Source organism: Cetorhinus maximus, chromosome 4 (assembly GCF_964194155.1).
Source record: "Cetorhinus maximus chromosome 4, sCetMax3.hap1.1, whole genome shotgun sequence".
NCBI lineage: Eukaryota > Metazoa > Chordata > Chondrichthyes > Lamniformes > Cetorhinidae > Cetorhinus > Cetorhinus maximus.
Window position 1 is genome coordinate 157,903,795 of NC_135882.1, and position 19,873 is coordinate 157,923,667.

General features: G+C 43.1%; 1 protein-coding gene across 12 annotated transcripts in view; it reads left to right on the forward strand.

The window, feature by feature from the left end:
* Positions 1–19,873, forward strand: part of LOC144679979 (receptor-type tyrosine-protein phosphatase mu) — an 855,381-nt gene that overhangs the window by 763,474 nt on the left and 72,034 nt on the right. For all 12 annotated transcript variants that reach the window (XM_078541013.1, XM_078541014.1, XM_078541019.1 and 9 more), the window contains one exon: positions 10–46. In XM_078541013.1, coding sequence (XP_078397139.1) covers positions 10–46 — 37 coding nt within the window. The remainder of the gene's footprint in view (positions 1–9; positions 47–19,873) is intronic.

The following is a 19,873-nucleotide window of genomic DNA, read 5'->3' on the forward strand; positions in this document are numbered from 1 at the left end:
TCTTTTCAGGGCTACCACAGACCAAATCACTATATCGCCACACAAGGTAAGCAAGTGTATAAACCTCTTTAAGTGATATATATTTCACCATTTGTTGATATTAGTTTAAAAAGTCAGTATAAGGCATGTTTCCCTGCTTTATCATTATGCTGTCTTTTCATAAATCATTGTATTCGCTTGTGCTATGTTCATAGTACAGAAGCTGTTCATGTGAGTTAGGTTTTTCTTAAAGGCTGGCGTCCCCCTGCTCTAGAATTCTACTCCTATCCCCTTTACTTTATGGGACATCTCCACTGCACCAGAGGCAACAGACAACAACTGCTGGCATGTCGGCTTGTTTAAAAGTTGTGATTGTAGCAGGTTTACTGTCTTCTCCTCCATCTCTGGCTCTTTTCCTAATGGCTATGGGTGATTCATACAGACTGCCAAAGAGGAAATGAACTGACTACTCAGCCTGCACACAGCCAGAAAATAAAACCTTTACGTCGCTGTTCCAGCTTTGCCGCCTCCCAAAGAGGCAGGGAAAATTAACTTTTCAAATACGTTTCTGTATCCCGAAAGGTAACATAGAAACTGGAGTAGGCCATTCAGCCCCTCAGGCCTGTTTCACCATTCAGTTAGATTATCTGTATTAAATCTCTCTGATCGCCTTTGTCCAATAACCCTTGCCTAACAAAAATCTTTCAAACTCAGCATTGAAATTTTCAATTGACCTACATCATTTTGTGGGAGGAGAGTTCCAGAGGAGAGAGTTTCACTACCCCTTTTTTGTGAAGGAGTGTGCTGCCTGACATCAGCCATGAATGGCCTAGCTCAAATTTTAAGGTTGTGTCCCCTTGTTCCGGAATTCCCTCACCGAAGAAAATAATTTGTTCTCATCAACGCTATCAACTCTTTTAATCATCTTAAATACCCGAATTAGTTCACCCCTTAACTGTCTACACCCAAGGTAATAGAAGCCTTCATTTATGAAACCTGCCCTCATAACTTAACTCCTTTAGCCTTGATATCATTCTGATGAATCTGTACTGTATCTCTTCCATTAACCCCGTTACATCTTTTCTGAGGTGGTGGGGGGGTGTTGCCCAGAACTGAATGCAATACTCTAATCGAGTTAACCAGAACTGTATCTAACATGTTATCCATTCATCTTGTATTCCAGTCGCTTTAGGCCATTAGACTTTCAAATTATTTTTTTGCCCAGTTTTTAATGACTTCTGTACTTGGACTCCTAAATCTCTCTGCTGTTCAGCTGAGCCTAGTTTCTCACCATTTAGGAGCTACTTTGATCCATCAGTGTGGAAGACCTCATGCATCCTTTTTTTAAAAAAAACACTGCCACTGAACTTTGAGCTACCCTTTTTGTCAGCACTGTAAGACGATGGCAGCATCAAGCAGCAGAAATGTGCTTCATCCTCGCTGTAGCCAGGGAGGGAGTGAATCCAGTGCTAGTCTGGATGGAACTGAACAAGTTACAGGAGAAATTATGATGGAAGCCAATTACATATCTGAGAATCGTATAGAGGAAAGGGACGTTGGAGATGGGACATTAGTGGAGAAGACAGATTGATCAGCTGTCCTTTTATTTAAGATGGCGTAATGATAGTTTTGAAAGGAAGGAGATACAATGACAGAAAGAAGGAAACCAGTGATAGTGTCAGCTAGCATGAGTGCCAGAAGCTGTGTGGGGTGGGGATTGAGAGAACAGAAGATGGGTAAGGAGAGAGGTGCAGATTTGAACTCTGTGGAGTGGATGGGCTTTGGGTGTATTCAGATTGGGCCCAGGGTTCAAGGCAAAAAGAGGTTGGGAGACAGAACATACTGGGAGCCGAAGGAACAGGGAGAAGTGGCAGAGACAGCTGAATGAATGCTCCAATCTTAGAAGCAAAGATGTGAGCTCCTCATATGTGGTGTTTAAAGTGAGGATGATAGGATGGAGGAACGTGACTGAGGGAGTAATTGGTAGTTTAGGCCGAAGAAGGTGAGGGGCATTAATGTTTGACCATTCCCACCATTTCTGGCAATTGATGGCTGAGGTGTGTGTGAGGTATATTCAAATCTATGCTGGTAAGGCTGCATTACTTTCGTTCTTTAAAAAAATCATTAAAATACTTGGTGAAGTCTAAAATGTTGCCTGAAAAATAAAATCTGTACAATATAATTAAAGCTAAAAGCCTTTTCAGGAAGCTGAACAGATCTTAATACTTGAAGTCACATTAAATCACAGAGTAGACTTTATTTATCAATTTAGTAAAAACTGCTTGAATGTCATAAGGGAATGGAGATGGGAAATGATACAAATGGGAGATAATGATTGATACAGAACCAAATTCATGCAGAGTGGGGGAAATAGACAGAAAATAATAGCACTTTGGTGACACTATCCGTCTCATATTATGCACAACTTTTGTTCGGCTCGTTGAAAAACTAGCAGAATATCAAGCAGAGCATCACTCTATAAATACTCTGAACTCACAAAGTTAATACAAACATATGAACTATGAGCAGGAGTAGGCCACTCGGCCCCTTGAGCCTGCTCCGCCATTCAATGAGATCATGGCTGATCTGAATGTAACTTCAACTCCACATTCCTGCCTACCCCCAATAAACTTTCACCCCCTTGTTTATCAAGAATCTATCTAGCTCTGCCTTAAAAATATTCAAAGACTCTATTTCCATCACCTTTTGAGGAAGAGAGTTCCAAAGACTCACAACACTCTGAGAGAAAAAAAAATCTCCTCACCTCTGTCTTGATGAGTGACCCCTTATCTTTAAACAGTGATCCCCTGGTTCTAGATTCTCCCACAAGAGGAAACATCCTCTCCTCATCCACCCTGTCAAGATGCCTCAGGATCTTAAAGGTTTCAATTAATTCACCTCTTACTCTTCTAAACTACAGTGGATACAAGCCTAACTTGTCCAGCCTTTCCTCATATGACAACCCACCCATTCCTGGTGTTAGCCTAGTAAACCTTCCCCGAGCTGCTTCTAATGCATTCACATCTTTCTTTAAAAATGAGACCAACACTGTACACAGTACTCCACATGTGTCTCACCAATGCCCTGTATAACTGAAGCATAATGCCCCCTACTTTTGTAATCAATTCCCCTCACAATAAATGATAACATTCTAATATCTTTCCTAATTACTTGCTGTACCTGCATACTAACCTTTTGTGATTCATGCACTAGGACACCCAGATCCCTCTGAATCTCAGAGCCCTTCAGTCTCTCACCATTTAGATAATAAGCTTCTATTTTATTCTTCCTGCTAAAATGAATGATTTCACATTTGCCCACATTATATTCCATTTGCCAGATCTTTGCCCACTCACTTAACCTATCTATGTCATTTTGTAGCCTCCTCACATCCTCTTCACAATTTATTTTTTACATGTCTCAGTAAATTTAGCCACCATTCCTTCAGTCCCTTCATCCAAGTCATTTATATAAATTGTAAAAAGTTGAGGTCCTAGCACTGATCCCTGTGGCACTCATCAATCCTGCCAACCAGAAAAAAGCTCATTTATGCCAACTCTCTGTTTCCTGTTAGCTAACCAATCTTCTATCCATGCCATGTTACCCCCTACACCATGAGCTTTAATTTTCTGCAATAACCTTTGATGTGGCACTTTATCAAATGCCTTCTGGAAATCTAAGTACAGTACATCCACTGGTTCCCCTTTATCCACAGCACATGTGACTCCTTCAAAGAACTCCAATAAATTGGTTAAACATGATTTCCCTTTTACAAAACCATGTAGATTCTGCCTGATTGCCTTGAATTTTTCTAAGTGCCCTGTTATAACATCTTAAATAATGGTTTCTAACATTTTCCCTATGACAGATGTTAGGCTAACTGGCCTATAGGTTCCTGCTTTCTGTCTCTCTCCGTTTTAGATAAAGGAGTTATATTTGCTCTTTTTCAATCTAATGGAACCTCCCCCGAATCTAGGAAATTTTGGAAAATTAAAACTAGTGCATAAACTATCTCATGAGCCACTTCTTTCAAGACCTTAGAGTGAAGTCCATCTGGACCTGGGGATTTGTCAGCCTGCAGCCCCAACAATTTGCTCAATACCACTTCCCTGGTGATTGTAATTTTCCCGAGTTCCTCCCTCCCTTCCATTTCCTGATTTATAGCTATTTTCGGGATGTTACCTGTGTCCTCTATAGTGAAGACTGAAGCAAAATACCTGTTTAATTCATCCACCATACCTCTACTTTCTATTATCAATTGCCCAGACGCACTTTCTATAGGATCAATGCTCACTTTGTTAACTCTTTTCTTATTTAAATATCTATAGAAACTCTTAGTATCTGGTTTTATATTACTAGCTACCTTTCTCTCATACTTTAATTTTTCCCTCCTTGTTAATCTTTTTGTCAATCTTTGTTGTACTTGATATTCTTTCCAACCTTCTGACCTGCCACATGTCTTTGCATAATTATATGCTTTTTCTTTAAGTTTGATACTGTCTTTAACTTTTTTAGTTAACCACGGATGGTGGGCCCTCCCCTTGGAATTTTTCTTTCTCATTGGAATGGATATATTTGGTGTATTCTGAAATATCCCTTTAAATGTCTGCCACTGAACTTCTATTAACATGTCCCTTAACCTCATTTGCCAGCTCATTTTAGCTAGCCCTGCTTTTTTGCCTTCATAATTGCCCTTATTTAAGTTTAAAATACTAATCTTGGATGCACTAATTTCTCCCTCAAAATGAATGTAAAATTCAATCATATTATGAGCACTACTTCCTAGGGGTAACTTCACTAGGAGGTTCTTCTCATTGCTCAATACCAGGTCTAGTATAGCCTGCTCCCTGGTTGGCTCCAGAATGTGCTGTTCTAAGAAACTATCCTGAAAACATTCTATGAGCTCCTCATCTACGCTACCTTTGCCCATGTGATTTTTCCAGTCTATATGTAGATTAAAATCCTCCATGATTATTGCTGTACCTTTCTGGCAAGCTCCCATTATCTCTTCTTTTATACTCTGTCCTACTGTGTAGTTACAATTAGGAGGCCTGGCAATGGCAGGATAAGACTTTTAAGTGGGCATTAATTGGCCCTCTGGCGGGCGGGCTGCCCAACGCCACCCCCACCAATGGTAAAATTGCAGTGAGGGCAAGGGCAGGTGTGTGGGTGGCAGGCAGGGTGCCCACTGGATTTAACATGCCACCACCACCCCCGCCACCCCACCAACTCACAATGGCTTCAAGCCCACCAGTAGAGGAGCATTAAAGCTAGCCCCATAAATCCAGTCACAGTGACCACTATTTAATAAGTTGAGCTGAGCATTGGTGTCACTCGAACAAATGTCAGTCCACCCACGGTGTCACTCTGTAATAGATCTGAGCCTGGTCACAGTATCACTCTGTAATAGATCACAGCTTGGCCATATTGGATAATAAATCAGAGTGCAGCCACATCATCTCCCTCCACGTTGAACCACAGCATCAGTGTCATAAATCTAAATCCAGAATTAATGTCTCACTTTGTAAATCTGCGCTTAACCATAGTATCACTCTATGATAAATCCAAGTCCATTCGCAGTGTTACTCTGTAAATAAATCCAGCAGAGTGATTCTGTGACACTCTAATAAATGTGAGCACTGTTACAGTGCATAAAATCAAAGCATTGTCAGAGCACCATTCTACAATAAATCTGATTCGGAGAGTCTACAAATTTCTTCACTTGCTTCATCAATGTGTGGAGCTAAAAAAAATGAAAAACTATGAATGCTATAAATTTCAAATAAAAGTAGAGAATGTTGGTAATGCACAGCAGCTCAAGCAACATCTGATCTGCTGCTGAAACCCCTATTCATATCTTTGTCGCCTCCAGACTTGACTATCCCAATGCAGCCCTGGCTGGCCTCCCACATCCTACCCTTTAAATTTAAGGCCATCCAAATCTCTGCTGCCTATGTCCTAACTTGCACCAAAACCCTTTCACCCATCGCCGCTGTGCTCCCAGTCAAGCAACGTCTCCATTTTAAAATTATCTGCTATTTTCGAATCTCTCCATGGCCTTGCCCTTCCCTATCTCTGTAATCTTCTCCAGCCCCACAACCCTCACGTGCTCTAGTTGATGCTTCTTGATCATCCATTATTTTAATCTCTCCGCCATGGGAGGCCCTGAGCTCTGGAATTCCCTCCCTAAACCTCTGAACCTCACTTCCCTCCTTCAAGACAGTCCTTAAAACCTCAAATCTTTGAGCAATCTTTTGCACATCTGGCTTAATACCTCCTTATGTGGCTCAGTGTCATATTTGGTTTTAGAATGTCCCGTGAAGCGCCCTGGGTTGTATCATTACATTCAGGGCCCTACGTCAATTTGGGTTGTTTTTCCCGCTGTTGAAAGAGGGGGTTTCTTTGGGACCCTTCGCAACTTACAGCCCATCTTTCTTTGTACTTCAGTATTTTCTTTTTGTGATTCAGATTCCTTGCTGACAAGGTGTACTTGGAGATTTCTGTTTGTAAGATCATGAAAATGTGAGGGAGGGAATAATGTCAAAAACAGCACAAATGATATGGTCACACCATCAGTGTCTGAATAAAAGACAGAACTGCCAGCCTTGAAAGTTATTCAAACCACAGTTTACATTAATTTGCTATCCCCACTGACAAATGTCATTTGAAACAACTGTGCAGAATTCCCCCGGAGTTACACTCAAATGACATCTAATTGTTTTGAAATTCTTAGTGAGTTCCTTCTAACACAAAGTGTTGATGCACAAATGTAAATGGATGCAGCTGAAATTGGCAAATGTAATCAGCAGTAATAGACTTGCAATCTGGTTTTAATAGACTGGGGAGCTACATAATTACCTGTTCATTAGTGTGTTGCCATTTCTGCAGTATGCTAGGATTTATTAAAGCCCCTGTGGGCTGTCTCAAGTGCTGGATAGCAAATCAACGGCAAGGTGAAGTTATAATTTAATCTGTGACCGAGGTTTTTTTTTTCTGTTGGGAACAAGCCACATCAATGTGACATTTGCACCTCTCTTTATCAGATCCACACAATGTTGACAATGTAATTATTTTATTAAAAGTGTGTCTTTGGAACACACAGGGGATCTCAAAAGGTCAGGTGCGATTTCAGGTCATAAAGTTGAGCTCAGTTGGCATGCTCACTGCTGGATCAAAAAAGCTGTGTTCAACTCCTACACCAGGACTTAAGCTGACACTCCAGTACTGTACTATGAGAGTGCTACAGTGTTGGAGGTGCCATCTTTTAGTTGAGATGTTAAACCAGGGCCTTTTTATGCCTGAAAAATATCACCCGAGTACTATCCATAAAAGTGGTGAGAGCTCTTCTGTTATCCAAACCAACTTTCCTTCACTCACCACCACCTCCCTCAACGCTGCCACAGTCTCTAAATGATCAGACTGTTCGTCCGATATTCAGTGCTGGGTGAGCAGAAATTTCCTCTAATTAAATATTAGGAAGACCAAAGCCATTGTCTGCTGTCCCTGCCATAGACTGTGTTTCTTTAGTCACCGACTCCGTCCCTTCCCCTGGCAATGCCTAAACCTGAACCAGACTTTCACAACCTTGATGTCATTTTGACCCTAAGATGTATTCCTGACCACATATTTGCACAATAACCAAAATTGCCTTTTTCCACCTCCAAAAACATCGCCTGACTCCACTCCACCTTTGCTCCTCTGCTGAGATCCACATCCATGTCTTTGTTACCTCTAGACTTGACCACTTCAATATGCTCCTGGTTGGTCTCCCACGTTCTACCCTCAGTAGACTTGAGGTATCCAAAACTCTGCTGCCCATGTCATAACTCACAGCAAATCCCATTCACCCATCGCCCCTATGCTTGTTGATCTACATTGGCTCCTAGTTAAGCAACGCCTCGTTTTTAAAATTTGCATTGTTGTTTTCAAATTCCTCCAAATTCCTGCCTTTGCCCTATCTTACCTCTGCAACCTTCTCCAGCCCCACACACTCCAAGGTATCTATGCTCCTTTAATTCAGTCCTCTTAAGAAACCCTGAATTTTAATCACTCCACCTGGTGATCATGCCTTCAGCTGCCAGGGCCCCGGAATTCCCACTCTAAGGGTGGAATCGTCCTAGAATTGCACTAAGTGCAGTGGCAGGCCGGTAAAATGACGTTTTACCCGTTGGCAGTATTGACGGCTTTTCACGCCGTATCGTCCCAGACCCGCCGCGTTAATTATGCATTCCCGGGATACACGCTGTTTCAATGGCAGGCGGGCTCTGATTCGCCTGCCGCGCTATCACCTCACCGCGTCATCACGCCAGGCACCACATTTAAAGTACAGCCGCGCTCGGTGCTTCCAGCCCAGGACTGCAGCAAAGAAGACATGGCCCCGAAAGGCAAGGAGACAGCATCCCTCAAGTGCCTTTTGGATGCCGTGGAGGCCCACTGTGATGTCCTCTACCCCCGCTCTGGCTGCAGGAGGGGCAGCTACATTACCACCCCGGCTTGGTAGGCGATGGCAGGGGTGATCAGTGCCAATGTTGCACAGAAGAGGTTGGCCATCCAATGCAGAAAGAGGATGAATGATCTCATCCGTGCAGCCAGGGCATGGTGACAATATGGCTGATCTGGTCAGTAGAGACCGATCCGTGAGCCCCCCTAAAAGTGATGTGGTGCTGTCTGCGAAGCCTACGCTGATGACTGCGAGTGCTGACTGAAAGAAGGTAGGCAAACAAACCTCGAAGGCCCGAGCAAAGTGCAGCCCACCTTATATATGCTGTTGTGAAACACGTCAGTGTGTTTTCCCACTGAGGTGGCCGGATGATCCAGCCAGTGGGGGATGAGTCTGGCAGGCTGGCCTTATAATGATATGTGATGTATGACAATGAGGTTCCCCATGTCCGATGGTGGAGAACGTGGCCCTCCATCGACGGGCAGCGCGGACGATAGAGAACTGGTTTCACGATGTCGTGAAACCCATTTTTGGCCTTCTCGCCGTATTGTCTGCTCACAACACCAAACACGCCCGATGCCAGTGGGCACAGAAAATCCTGGCCTAAACCTCTCCACCTTTCTGCCTCAGTTGTCTCCTTTAAGATCCTCCTGCAAACCAACCTATTTGTCAAACTTTGTTCATTTGCCCTCCTATCTCCTTAGCTTTAATGTATAAATTCAACTGATGTTGGATATAGAGGAACACATGTCAGCAACAACAACATGCACGCTTAACACAGTGGGCAGGAACTTCCGGATGGTGAGCGGGAGTGGGGCCCACTCGCCGACGCGTAAAATGATGCGGGGTGATGTCGGGTGAAACTCTTCGCTGTGCGCCCACCGACCTGTCAACAGCCTATTGAGGCCATTGAGAAACTAATTAAAATCATTAATGGACCTGCCCGTCCAACCTTAATGTTGGCGGGCAGGCCCGGAGCCCTGGTGGGCTTCAGAAAAAGCATGAAACCTCATCCACACGCGGGGTGAGATTTCATGAGGGTATTGAAATTTTTAATATAGGTTTCAATAAAAGTTGTGGATATGTCCCAACTCATGTGACAGTGTCACGTGAGGGGACATGTTAGGGAAATTTTTCTATCATTTGTTGTGCAAATTTTAATTCGGAGCCGATCTCCTTGAGGCAGCACTTAGCCTCAGGGAGATGAGTGCACTCTTTCACGCCGATCGGAGGCGCGCCTGCCTGCGCCCGCTCCCACTCTTCCTCCCCTGACAGGAGGAAAACCTTTCCCAGTAAAGTCATTCCAGGGAGGAGGGAGGGGTAGAGAGGCAGAATGAATTAGGGAGAAGGCAAGACGCCAGTGGTGGAATGATGGAAATTGGGGACGTGCAAGAGGCCAGAATTAGAGTCTATGTCTGTTTGCAAGTGGCAGAAGAATGTGGCTCCAATCCCCTTTTTGAATGTTGACAAAGTGAATGTGCTAGTGTATGAAGTGGGTGTGAGGAGGCTTGCCCTGAGGAAACTTTCCCTGGGTGACAGCACTACACCATGCCAGACAGGTGACCAGACTAAACACTGTCTACAGTACCTGAAAACATACAGAACATGATGGCACACTTTAAAAAAATCTGACAAGATAAGACTAACCAACCATACCATTTACCAGGCACATGCTGAAAACTATTGCCTGTCAATCTGTTCTACATTTACCCATTGCCAGCTTTCCTACACCATTATATTGCATCTCCTGCATACCTGTACTTAAGCAAGGCAGACAGCAAAATAAAACATACAAAAAATCTTGCCATCCTCACATCTTCCAAGGAGTTCAAGTTGCGCACATGACAGGCATCAGCGACACCTCTACTCCTGCTCTTGGAGAAAGGCATATGTGCATCTAATTAGTAACACTGGGCATTTGTGCCATGGTGTTCATGCAGACCAAGACATCAATCAACATTCTGACCCCTACAGTATCTGATATTCCACTGGTAAGCTAGGAATAAGCAACAAGAACAACAGTTAAGGGTACTTGCCAACCATACATAGTGCTGCCGCTCTGTTACAAATTTTCCACTCATGTTTTTACAGCAGGTGATTAAGCTTTACTTTGTGCCCTGCACAATTGGCAGGAAGTGATTTGCTAATGTGCTTGGCATGTCTTCTTTCATGGAATTAATGTGCTTTAAAATCATCCTACATTGGGGAGTGGGCATGGCCAACAATCCTTTCCTCCCCTCATCAACATTTCCATTAAAACTTCACCAGTCTGGTAAAATTGTCCCACCCAGAGCATTGTACCAAATAAAAACAGCAAACATTGCAATACAAACCTTTCAACCGTTATTTATGAACTCTTTCATCGATCAGACTTCCCTTGTGCCCATTCCAAATGAGCGCACCGAGAAAAAAGGCCATAACTGGCAAAAATCCCAGCATGACATGTTCAATTCAAATGCTTTTTAACATCAAATCCAAATCTTAGCGAGGTCCGAGCATGAAATGGGTGCCATCACTGCTGATCACTAATAGTAGAAGAGTGGAGAATTGCAGGGCTGAAAGGAATTGGCCTTGGGCCTCCGCTCCCAAATCCCAGTCCCTCAGTCCCTCGCTGCCATTTGCACATCTGCTCTCCCAGCATACGAGACCAGGGAACCAGTCCTATGATTTCAACACAGCCGAGAATTCTGTCAGACTTGGAAATTCTCGGTCTAAGCAGTCACATGCACAGACACATGGCTTAACATTGCGCCCAGGGGATGAAAAGAGACACAAGATAACTACAAAGCTCAGCCCTTACATCACCAAGGAGTTTTGTTGACTTGGATCAATGCCAGGAAAAGCTATTTTAATGTCTCTCAGGCATTTGTCTTTCTGCGCCATAGCTGAGTGCTGCTTCCACAGATTACTTTCCCATTGGCAACCCCATGGGGAGACTTGTGAAACGCATCTTACTATTCAGACATAGTTAATGATGGTGTTTTATTGAGACAACAGTCGCATTGCATTAGCACAGATTCTGAGAGTATGTCTACCTGCCTCAGCAAGCAGATGTTTTATTGGTTCAGTCAATGTGCTTCTGAAACATCTGTTAAGTAAATAGCGCTTCTTAAAAGAGAGCGCCCTGGAACATGTGGATGTGAGTTCATGGCTGCATAGTCACAGGAGGCCAATGAAAGAAGGCACTATGGTGATCTAAAAAGCACGAAACAAGCACAGTAGATATGTTTAATCTGCAGCACTGTTTTCAATCGAATTACAATTGAAGACCATTGACACAATGTGGTAAAAGGCCAGGGTAAATAAACTGATGTTGATGCTTATACTTGCACAGAGTGATCGATGATCTTGTGGTTAGGGTAAAAGAGTCAAAAAAACATTAGAATCTTTCAAATGCAGTTAGATGCTGACATTTAAACAATGATGATCATGAGAGCTGTCCTTACCTTGGCCAAGAAAGAGAGATTATCTGAATTTCATTTGCTGATATGTAGGAAAATACCCTAGCTATTCTACATGCAGCAATATCCCACAAAAATCAGTTAGATCAATGACGTTCATAGCGTTATTGCTTGAGTTAGCAATATTCGCCAGCATACTGGGAGAACTCCCCTTCTCTTCTCTGAACAGCACCATGGAATATTTAAACCACCACCGAACTAGATAATGATCAACCTGGACATCATTAGTTCAGCAACAGTTGTAAAGTTTCAGAGATGGTGAGGCTGAGAGCTTTGTTGTTTAGGGTACCTGCCTCTAACTTCTACCATTTGCTGCATTTACCTCAAATTGTTTTGCACTTCTCCCAGAGTTGCTTTATCCTGCCGGTCAAAAGAAATGGAATTAGTCAGCGCCTACTGAGAATAAATGTGCGCATGTGTGGATAGTCTTCATGTAGTGCTTATGCTGAGGGTGAGAAGAAGCAAATTGCGAGCAGGACGATGACGTGTTCATTGGAAGTAAAATGACCAGAGTGCCAGGGTGTAAAGTGAGGAAGGATTGTTCAGCAGAATCTTTAAATTAAGAAACGCATAACCTCAGCCTGTTCTGTTTCAAAGCCCTCACAATTCTACAAGTGCAACAGGAATACTCAAAAGTTACTTTGTTTATTCTCTCATGGGAGATTTTTGTTGATTTCAAAAAATGTGGATACAACTAACCTTAAAGAAAAATACAACTGGTCATCCCTAAGATACTTCCTTTGAGGGAAATTAAAAGATTTAAACCTGCGTTCTAACAGCTTATATGGCATATATGACTTCTTTGCAGACAAGCACTAAATAAACCCATCTGTAATTGTGACCCTCAGAAACCATCAACACAATGTAAAACATTTTTACCTCAAGCTTGTGCACAACCAACAATGAGGGAGAAAGCTTTGTTCTAACAGTTTTCAGTTCCCTGCTCTGAAAGTGCAGACAACCTCCAATTCTACTGATAAACACTGATTATTCTCATGAAGTGCTGACAAGTTGACACATAGGCTGAAATACTGTCTGTTGGCACAAAAGAGTTGACAGTGTTTCAGATTTCATCTTTTTAGTCTGGGCTGAATTGAAATTTAGGTCCCTGAGGTAAAAGCCACAGTTGTCCCCAGTGCAATCCAGTATCTTCAGGTACGTTTCGTTAATCTGTCTTTGTTTTGCTCCAACGATGGCCCTCTTAATTTGATGTTTCCACAAAATGGCAAACGTCAGTGTGGCACTAGGGCAAAATAAAAACATCTTTAATTAGATTTTATTGTGTACTTTACTGCATGTATTATTGTGTTGCTAATCATGACAGCATTAATGTGTGTATGAAAGTTCTCTGTTCCACTAATTTAATGGAGGTATTAATGCATTCTTTACTTACAGTAAGTAAGATTATTTCAATTTAATTTTCTCCATAGGCCAGAGCAGTGGGAAATTGTAATCTGCTGGCTCCAATTCTGTGGAACTGACATTGCAAACTAGAAAACAAGCTCAGTAGCCAGAATTGAACTCCAAAGTTTTTCCTTTCACACCCCAATTGCACGGGAGGTAGTTGCACAATATGTGCTGGTTGCAGTCACTCATTTCACACTGCAGAGTAGATTTACCAGCACTGAAACAATTAAGTAGTTCGCGGCCGTATTAGTTTGGCTTCAGACAACAACGTCAAGAAATCAGCCTGCCCATTGAATAAAATAGGAACCTAAACAGAAGGATGAAAATTGAACTGTACATGTTAAAGTACCTCACGTACTATTAATATTGTTGAAGCACAGTTATGTAGTTAAATATTGCAGCCATTTTTCACAAGGGGAAGTCAATTTTGACTTCTATCACCTGCTGTTAATGGGGCAGTAATGACCTCAAAATGGAGTCAGCAGCTTTATCGCCCCATTAACCCTGGTGATGAGATTGGCAACATTTTCCAAAAAGCCTAATTAAGATCAACAGAGAACAATTGAAATGCCCTAATGATATAGTTGGGACCCTGACTGCAATTTTCAGGACCACAGGAGCTTATGATGGTAACACACTGCCCAAAGATCACTGGCACTACATCGTCAAACGGCCCTTGAAAAGTACTTTTGTTTGTGGAGCGGGAAGGAGCAGCAATTTTCATTCTGGCTTCACAAGATGTACTGCAGACCTCTGCTGGCCCACCCTTCCCCCCTTCCTCCCCTGCCAGTTCCTTGGTGTTGCAGAGTCTCCACCTCAAGCACCTATCCATAGCACCTCCCTGCTGCTGATCTGCCCTCTACCCACCACCCAGTACCTATCTGTGGGCCTTTGCCATCCTGGCATCACGCCTTCCTTGGTATCACAGACTCTCTCTCTCTCTCCCCCCCACCACCAACACTGCCAACCTCCCTATGAGCCTCTGCTGACATCCCAGCTGTCCCACATTCCTGAGGCCAAAGAGTGGCGAGCTGTATCAGGACCTGTTTGGTGTCCACACCTCGCCTGGCACATTCGAGGTCTTTTAAATCATTGGCAGCCTCTTCAATGCCAGAGGGGGCAGCCCACCTAAAGTAAAATCAACCCAAATGTATCCCATGGACACTAATAAGATATGCAACCTGGGAGTCTGTTTTCAGTTGTGTTGGTTATGAGGAAGATTGGCCAGGATACCAGCTGGGAGAACACCCAACTCTTTAAATAATGGGATTCAGATTGCTCTGCAAAACCAGAACAGGTAGATAGGACCTTGATTTAAAACAGCAACACTTTCTCAGCATTGCGCTGCAATGTCAACCTAGAGTGGGGGACTGCAAATCATGAAAATACAACCTTCTGACCTGGACACCTGAGTCAAGTTGATGCACAAAGCACCAAGTGGTACCAGTGACAGTGCCAAATCCCCAGGGACTAAAGTTAACATCACTATGTGATGTGGTATTCCCTGACTCTAGAGGCACGACTGTAATATAAAGTGGGTATTAATGTCTTTTTCTTTTCATTTTTAAGCATAATGCAGTATCTGTTTATTATGGTGTTGGTTGAAAATAAGATCTTAAAAAATCAAACCAGATTGAGGCCTATCTGTAGAATTACACATAGAACTTACCACATAGAACAGGCATTCAGCCCAACAGGTCTATGCCAGTAATTCAATCATTAATAATAAAGTTGATTGCAGTAGTGGTCAGTTAGTCTGGTTGCTCTGCCTTGTCCTGGTATTTACCATAGGTTATTAAAAGCCACTCAAACACAGCCATCCTTGTACATCACTGACCTGGATCCCAGATGTACTTCAATGTGGAGCTGATTGAGTTACAGTCTGTTTTGGTTCAAAACAATCCTCATAAAAGCTAAGTGAAAGTCTATCAGAAAACATTTCAGAAGTGCTCCACTATTTTAATAGAAGAAAATAAAGTAAATACAGAAATTTATTTTGACGCTGGGAAACCAGGCTAATAAAAAGCAGGGAGTAATCAGGGCAAAAGGAACTCCTGCTAGACGTCCTTTTCCCTGTAAGTAACTCTTGTCAGGCACCAGCTATGTTCCAGGAATTACTATGGTACAAACTTTCCATTTGTAAGTTTATCATCAGTAACGCCACTCATAAATATTTCTTTCTTAAATATTGCTTAAAGATCTAGCCTAAAATGTTCTGAACACTTACTACTTGTGCAAAATACAGGTTTTAACAAGATGCGAGGCAAATGGCTGGCCCCTATATTTATGGGAAGGGTATGTAATGGAGGTTGGAAATGGTTGAAGACCCTAGCAAGGCTGGGGAATGGGTTCCCTGCAATTTATAAGTTGATCTGATTGAAGTTTTCAAGATATTAAGGGGAATGGTGGTGATGTGTTGCAATTTACTCAGGGAGCCTGAGTTACTGTGGCAAGATGCACTTTTACGTACATGTTGTAGTCTGGAACTATGGATAGTGATGGTAGAGGCTTCAAAATCCTTTCATTAAACATGGCTGACCAGGAATCACTCCCACCCTTACCGGCTACCATTGGCCTGTATTAGGAGAATTTGCAGGTTGGTACTCAACTGTTTTGGCCACATTATGATTGAACTTTCCTTGGCCATCATATCCTGAGGTGGGTCTTGAACCCAAAGCTTCTGGCTAAGAGCCAGGGATGCTATCCACTGTGCCATAAGGCCCCCTATGAATAGGAAGGGATATGGTGGGTTGGGAGAACCTGGGGAGTTTAGGACTCGGGAGCATAGCCAAAAAATTAGAGCCAAACCTTCCAAGAATTAAATTAGGAAACATTTCTTCACACAAAAGGGTGCTAGAGGTTTGGAATTCGCTTCTGCAAATGGAGAAAAATGCTAGGTCAGTTGTTAATTTTAAAACTGAATTCGCGCGATCTTTGTTAGCCAAAGATACTAAAAGATATGGGGCAAAGGTAGGTATATGGAGTTAGCCCCCAAATCAGCCATGATCTTATTGAACGGCAAAATAGGTTTGAGGGGCTAAATGGCCGACTCCTGTCCTTATGTCCACATGGAGGTCCTATCTGCCAACTCTAATGGCAGGACCTCGTTAACAATTTCCATCAACACCCCTTTGTCCTTTTGTCTATGACGTCTTTGGCAATCTCTTCTTTGCCTCCACCTATCACTGGCCCTCTATCCAGCTCTACATGTCCCACCCCCCTCAACCAGCTTATATTTCACCTCATTTCTATATTTCCTTAGTTCTGATGAAGAGTCATACGGACTCGAAACGTTAACTGTATTCCTCTCCGCAAATGCTGGCAGACCTGCTGAGTTTTTCCAGCTATTTTTGTTTTTGCCTCGTTAACAATTTTTGGACAGCCTTACCAGCCAGCCTCAGGGAATACCAGCAGCAGGAGGCCACAGCTGGGGACGCTTGGAGACAGTCTCCGATGATTGAGAGGTCCAGAGAGGCCTGCAATCGGGGATGGGGGAAAAGGCCTGCGATCAGGAGGCAGGAGGCCAAAGGCTTCCGTGACTAGCCAGGGGAGAGCAGTCCTGCTCCACCCGACCCTCAAGGAGTGCTGCAAAAGCGACTGAACTTGTGGAGCCGCAGCTCCCGCCTCCCCTTCCCAACCCCTGGGAAACCAATGCAACAACAGTAAACTTTAAACTGGACTTCCAATAGTACAATGGGAGCCCAGTTTAAATATCTTAAGTTTCCAGTTGTAGAAAAATACAATGGACACTTATGCAGAGTGTTGGGGTGATGTTCAAACTCTCCCACCTTTTATGGGTGTTGGGGTTGGGAATGATGGTTAATATCAAGGTCCATGCATCAAAATATCATTTTATTCCTTTTATATAATACTTTATTGCATAGAATTTACAGCACAGAAACAAATCATTCAACTAGTCGATATGGCAGCAGTAATTATACTTCGCAGTAGCTTTCTCGCACTCTATTTACTTGATCTCCCCCATCAACATATCCTTCTATTCCATTCTCTCACAAACCTATCTAATCTTCCATTAAATGTATCTATGTTATTCAACTCAACTGCTCCTTGTGGTAGTGAGTTCCACATTCTAACCAGTTCCTAGGTGAAGAAGTTTCTCCTTTCCTTATAGTGACAATCGTATATTTATGGCCATTAGGTTTATTCCGCCTGTCCCTTGCTTTTCTTCTCGAAAGTGAGAAGTTAGTAACAACAGCCTGTGTAAGAAGGTAGTAACAACAGACCACCTGTGTAAGATTTGGAAGGCACGCAAACCAACCTGAGACTTTCTCTTCTCCCAGCACAAGTGACCAAGAAGCTATCAGATTGTCATAAAATCAACTGGTTCACTAAGGTCCACTAGGGAAGGAATCTCCCTGTCCCACACCATTGCCATTGACTTTTAAGTGTCCTCAGAAGTAACCTATTGAGCCATTTAGTTCTATCAGATTTGGGCAATAACAGGATTGGCAATAAATGTCAGCCTTGCCAGCGATGTCCTAAGAATCAATGAAACTAAATACAGGTTCTGAGCCTGGTTCTTTGTGAATCCCAGAAAGTGAGGTAACTCCACATTATAAGGTCATATTCTAAAGCTGAAAAAATGTTTTTCTATTTAATTTCATTTTGTACAACAGACAATCGGATTTGTCTGGCAGTATTCCCAGTTCCGAATCCCCTTCTGTTTCCTTTCTTCTCACATTTGAACACACCATAATGTTCCATAGATGCAGCTTATCAAAGTGTTCTTACCAGAATGGGAAATATTTCAGTACATTCGCTTGCAAGGACGTCAGGAACACTCTGATATAAAAGCAAAATACTGCGGATGCTGGAAATCTAGAACAAAAATAAAAATACCTGGAAAAACTCAGCAGGTCTGACAGCATCTGCAGAGAGGGATACAGTTGACGTTTCGAGTCCGTATGACCCTTAATCAGAACCGATGAAGGGTCATATGGACTCGAAAAGTCAACTGTATCCCTCTCTGCAGATGCTGTCAGACCTGCTGAGTTTTTCCAGGTATTTTTATTTTTGATCAGGAACACTCTGTTCTGCTTTAACATGGCTATGTCAACGTCTAGGGCTGTGTTTGAGCCTACAGTACTACACCTCTCACATTATTGTTTAAACTGTAATGAAAAATTATTTTGCAGCATCACACAATCAATTACCTCCCTCATTGCATTATTAGTGAACTCTGATAAGTATTGAAACACGGCAATTTGTCTCATGAGGCATTTTTCCAGTAAATAACAATCTTGCTGAGTCCAACAACAACCACATGTGCCTTTAAGAGAGTAAAATTTCCCAAACTGCTTCACAGGAATGTATATGAAACAAAATTTGACACTAAGCCACATAAAGGGATATCAGGACAGGTGACCAAAAGTTTGGTCAAAGAGTTGGGTTTGAAGGGGCATCTTTTTATTCTTTCATGGGATGTGGGTGTCGCTGGCTAGGCCAACATTTATTGCCCATCCATAATTGCCCTTAAGAAGCTGGTGGTGAGCCTTCTTCTTAAACCACTGCAGCCCATGTGGTGTAGATACACCCACACTGATGTTAGGAAGGGAGTTCTAGGATTTTGACCCAGCCACAGTGAATGAACGACACTACAGTTCAAAGTCAGGATGGTGCGTAACTTGGAGAGGAACTTCTAGGTGGTGTGCTCCGATGCATCAACTGCCCTTCCTTCTCGATGGTAGAGGTTGAGGGTTTTGGAGGTGCTGTTGAGTTGCTGCAGTGCATTTTGTAGACAGTACACACTGCTGCCACTGTATGTTGGTGGTGGAGGGACTGAATATTTAAGGTGGTGGATAGGGTATCGATCAAGTTGGCTGCTTTGGTGACAATGGTGACGAGCTTCTTGAGTGTTGTTGGAGCCGCACTCAGCCACTCAAGTGGAGAGTATTCCAACACACCCCTGACTTGTGCCTTGTAGATGGTGGACAGGCTTTGGGGAGTCAGGAGATGAGTTACTTGCCACAGAATCCCCAGCCTCTGACCTGCTCTTGTAGCCACAGTATTTACACAGTTGGTCCAGTTCAGTTTCTGGCCAACGGTAACCCCCAGAATGCTGAGGGTGGGGAATTCCACAACTATAATGTTTAACATGAAAGGGGAGTTGATTAGATTGTCTCTTCTGGGAGATGGTCATTGCCTGGCACTTGTGTGTTATTGCCACTTATCAGTCAAAGCCTGAATTTTGCCCAGGCCTTGCTGCATATCAACACTGACTGCTTCAGTATCTGAGGAGGTCTGAATGGTACCGAACATCGTGCAATCATCAGCGAACATCCCCACTTCTGACCTTATGATGGAAGGAAGGTTGGGCCTAGGACACTACCCTGAGGAACTCCTGCAGTGATGTCCTGGGGATGAGATGCACAGCCTCCAACAACCACAACCATCTTCCTTTGTGCTAGGCATGACTCCGACCAGAGTTTCCCCTCAATTCCCATTGACTTCAAATTTGTACAGGCTCCTTTGATGCCACATTCAGTCAAATGCTGCCTTGATGTCAAGTGCAGTTATTCTCACCTCACCTCTGGAATTCAGTTGTTTTGTCTATGTTTGGACTAAG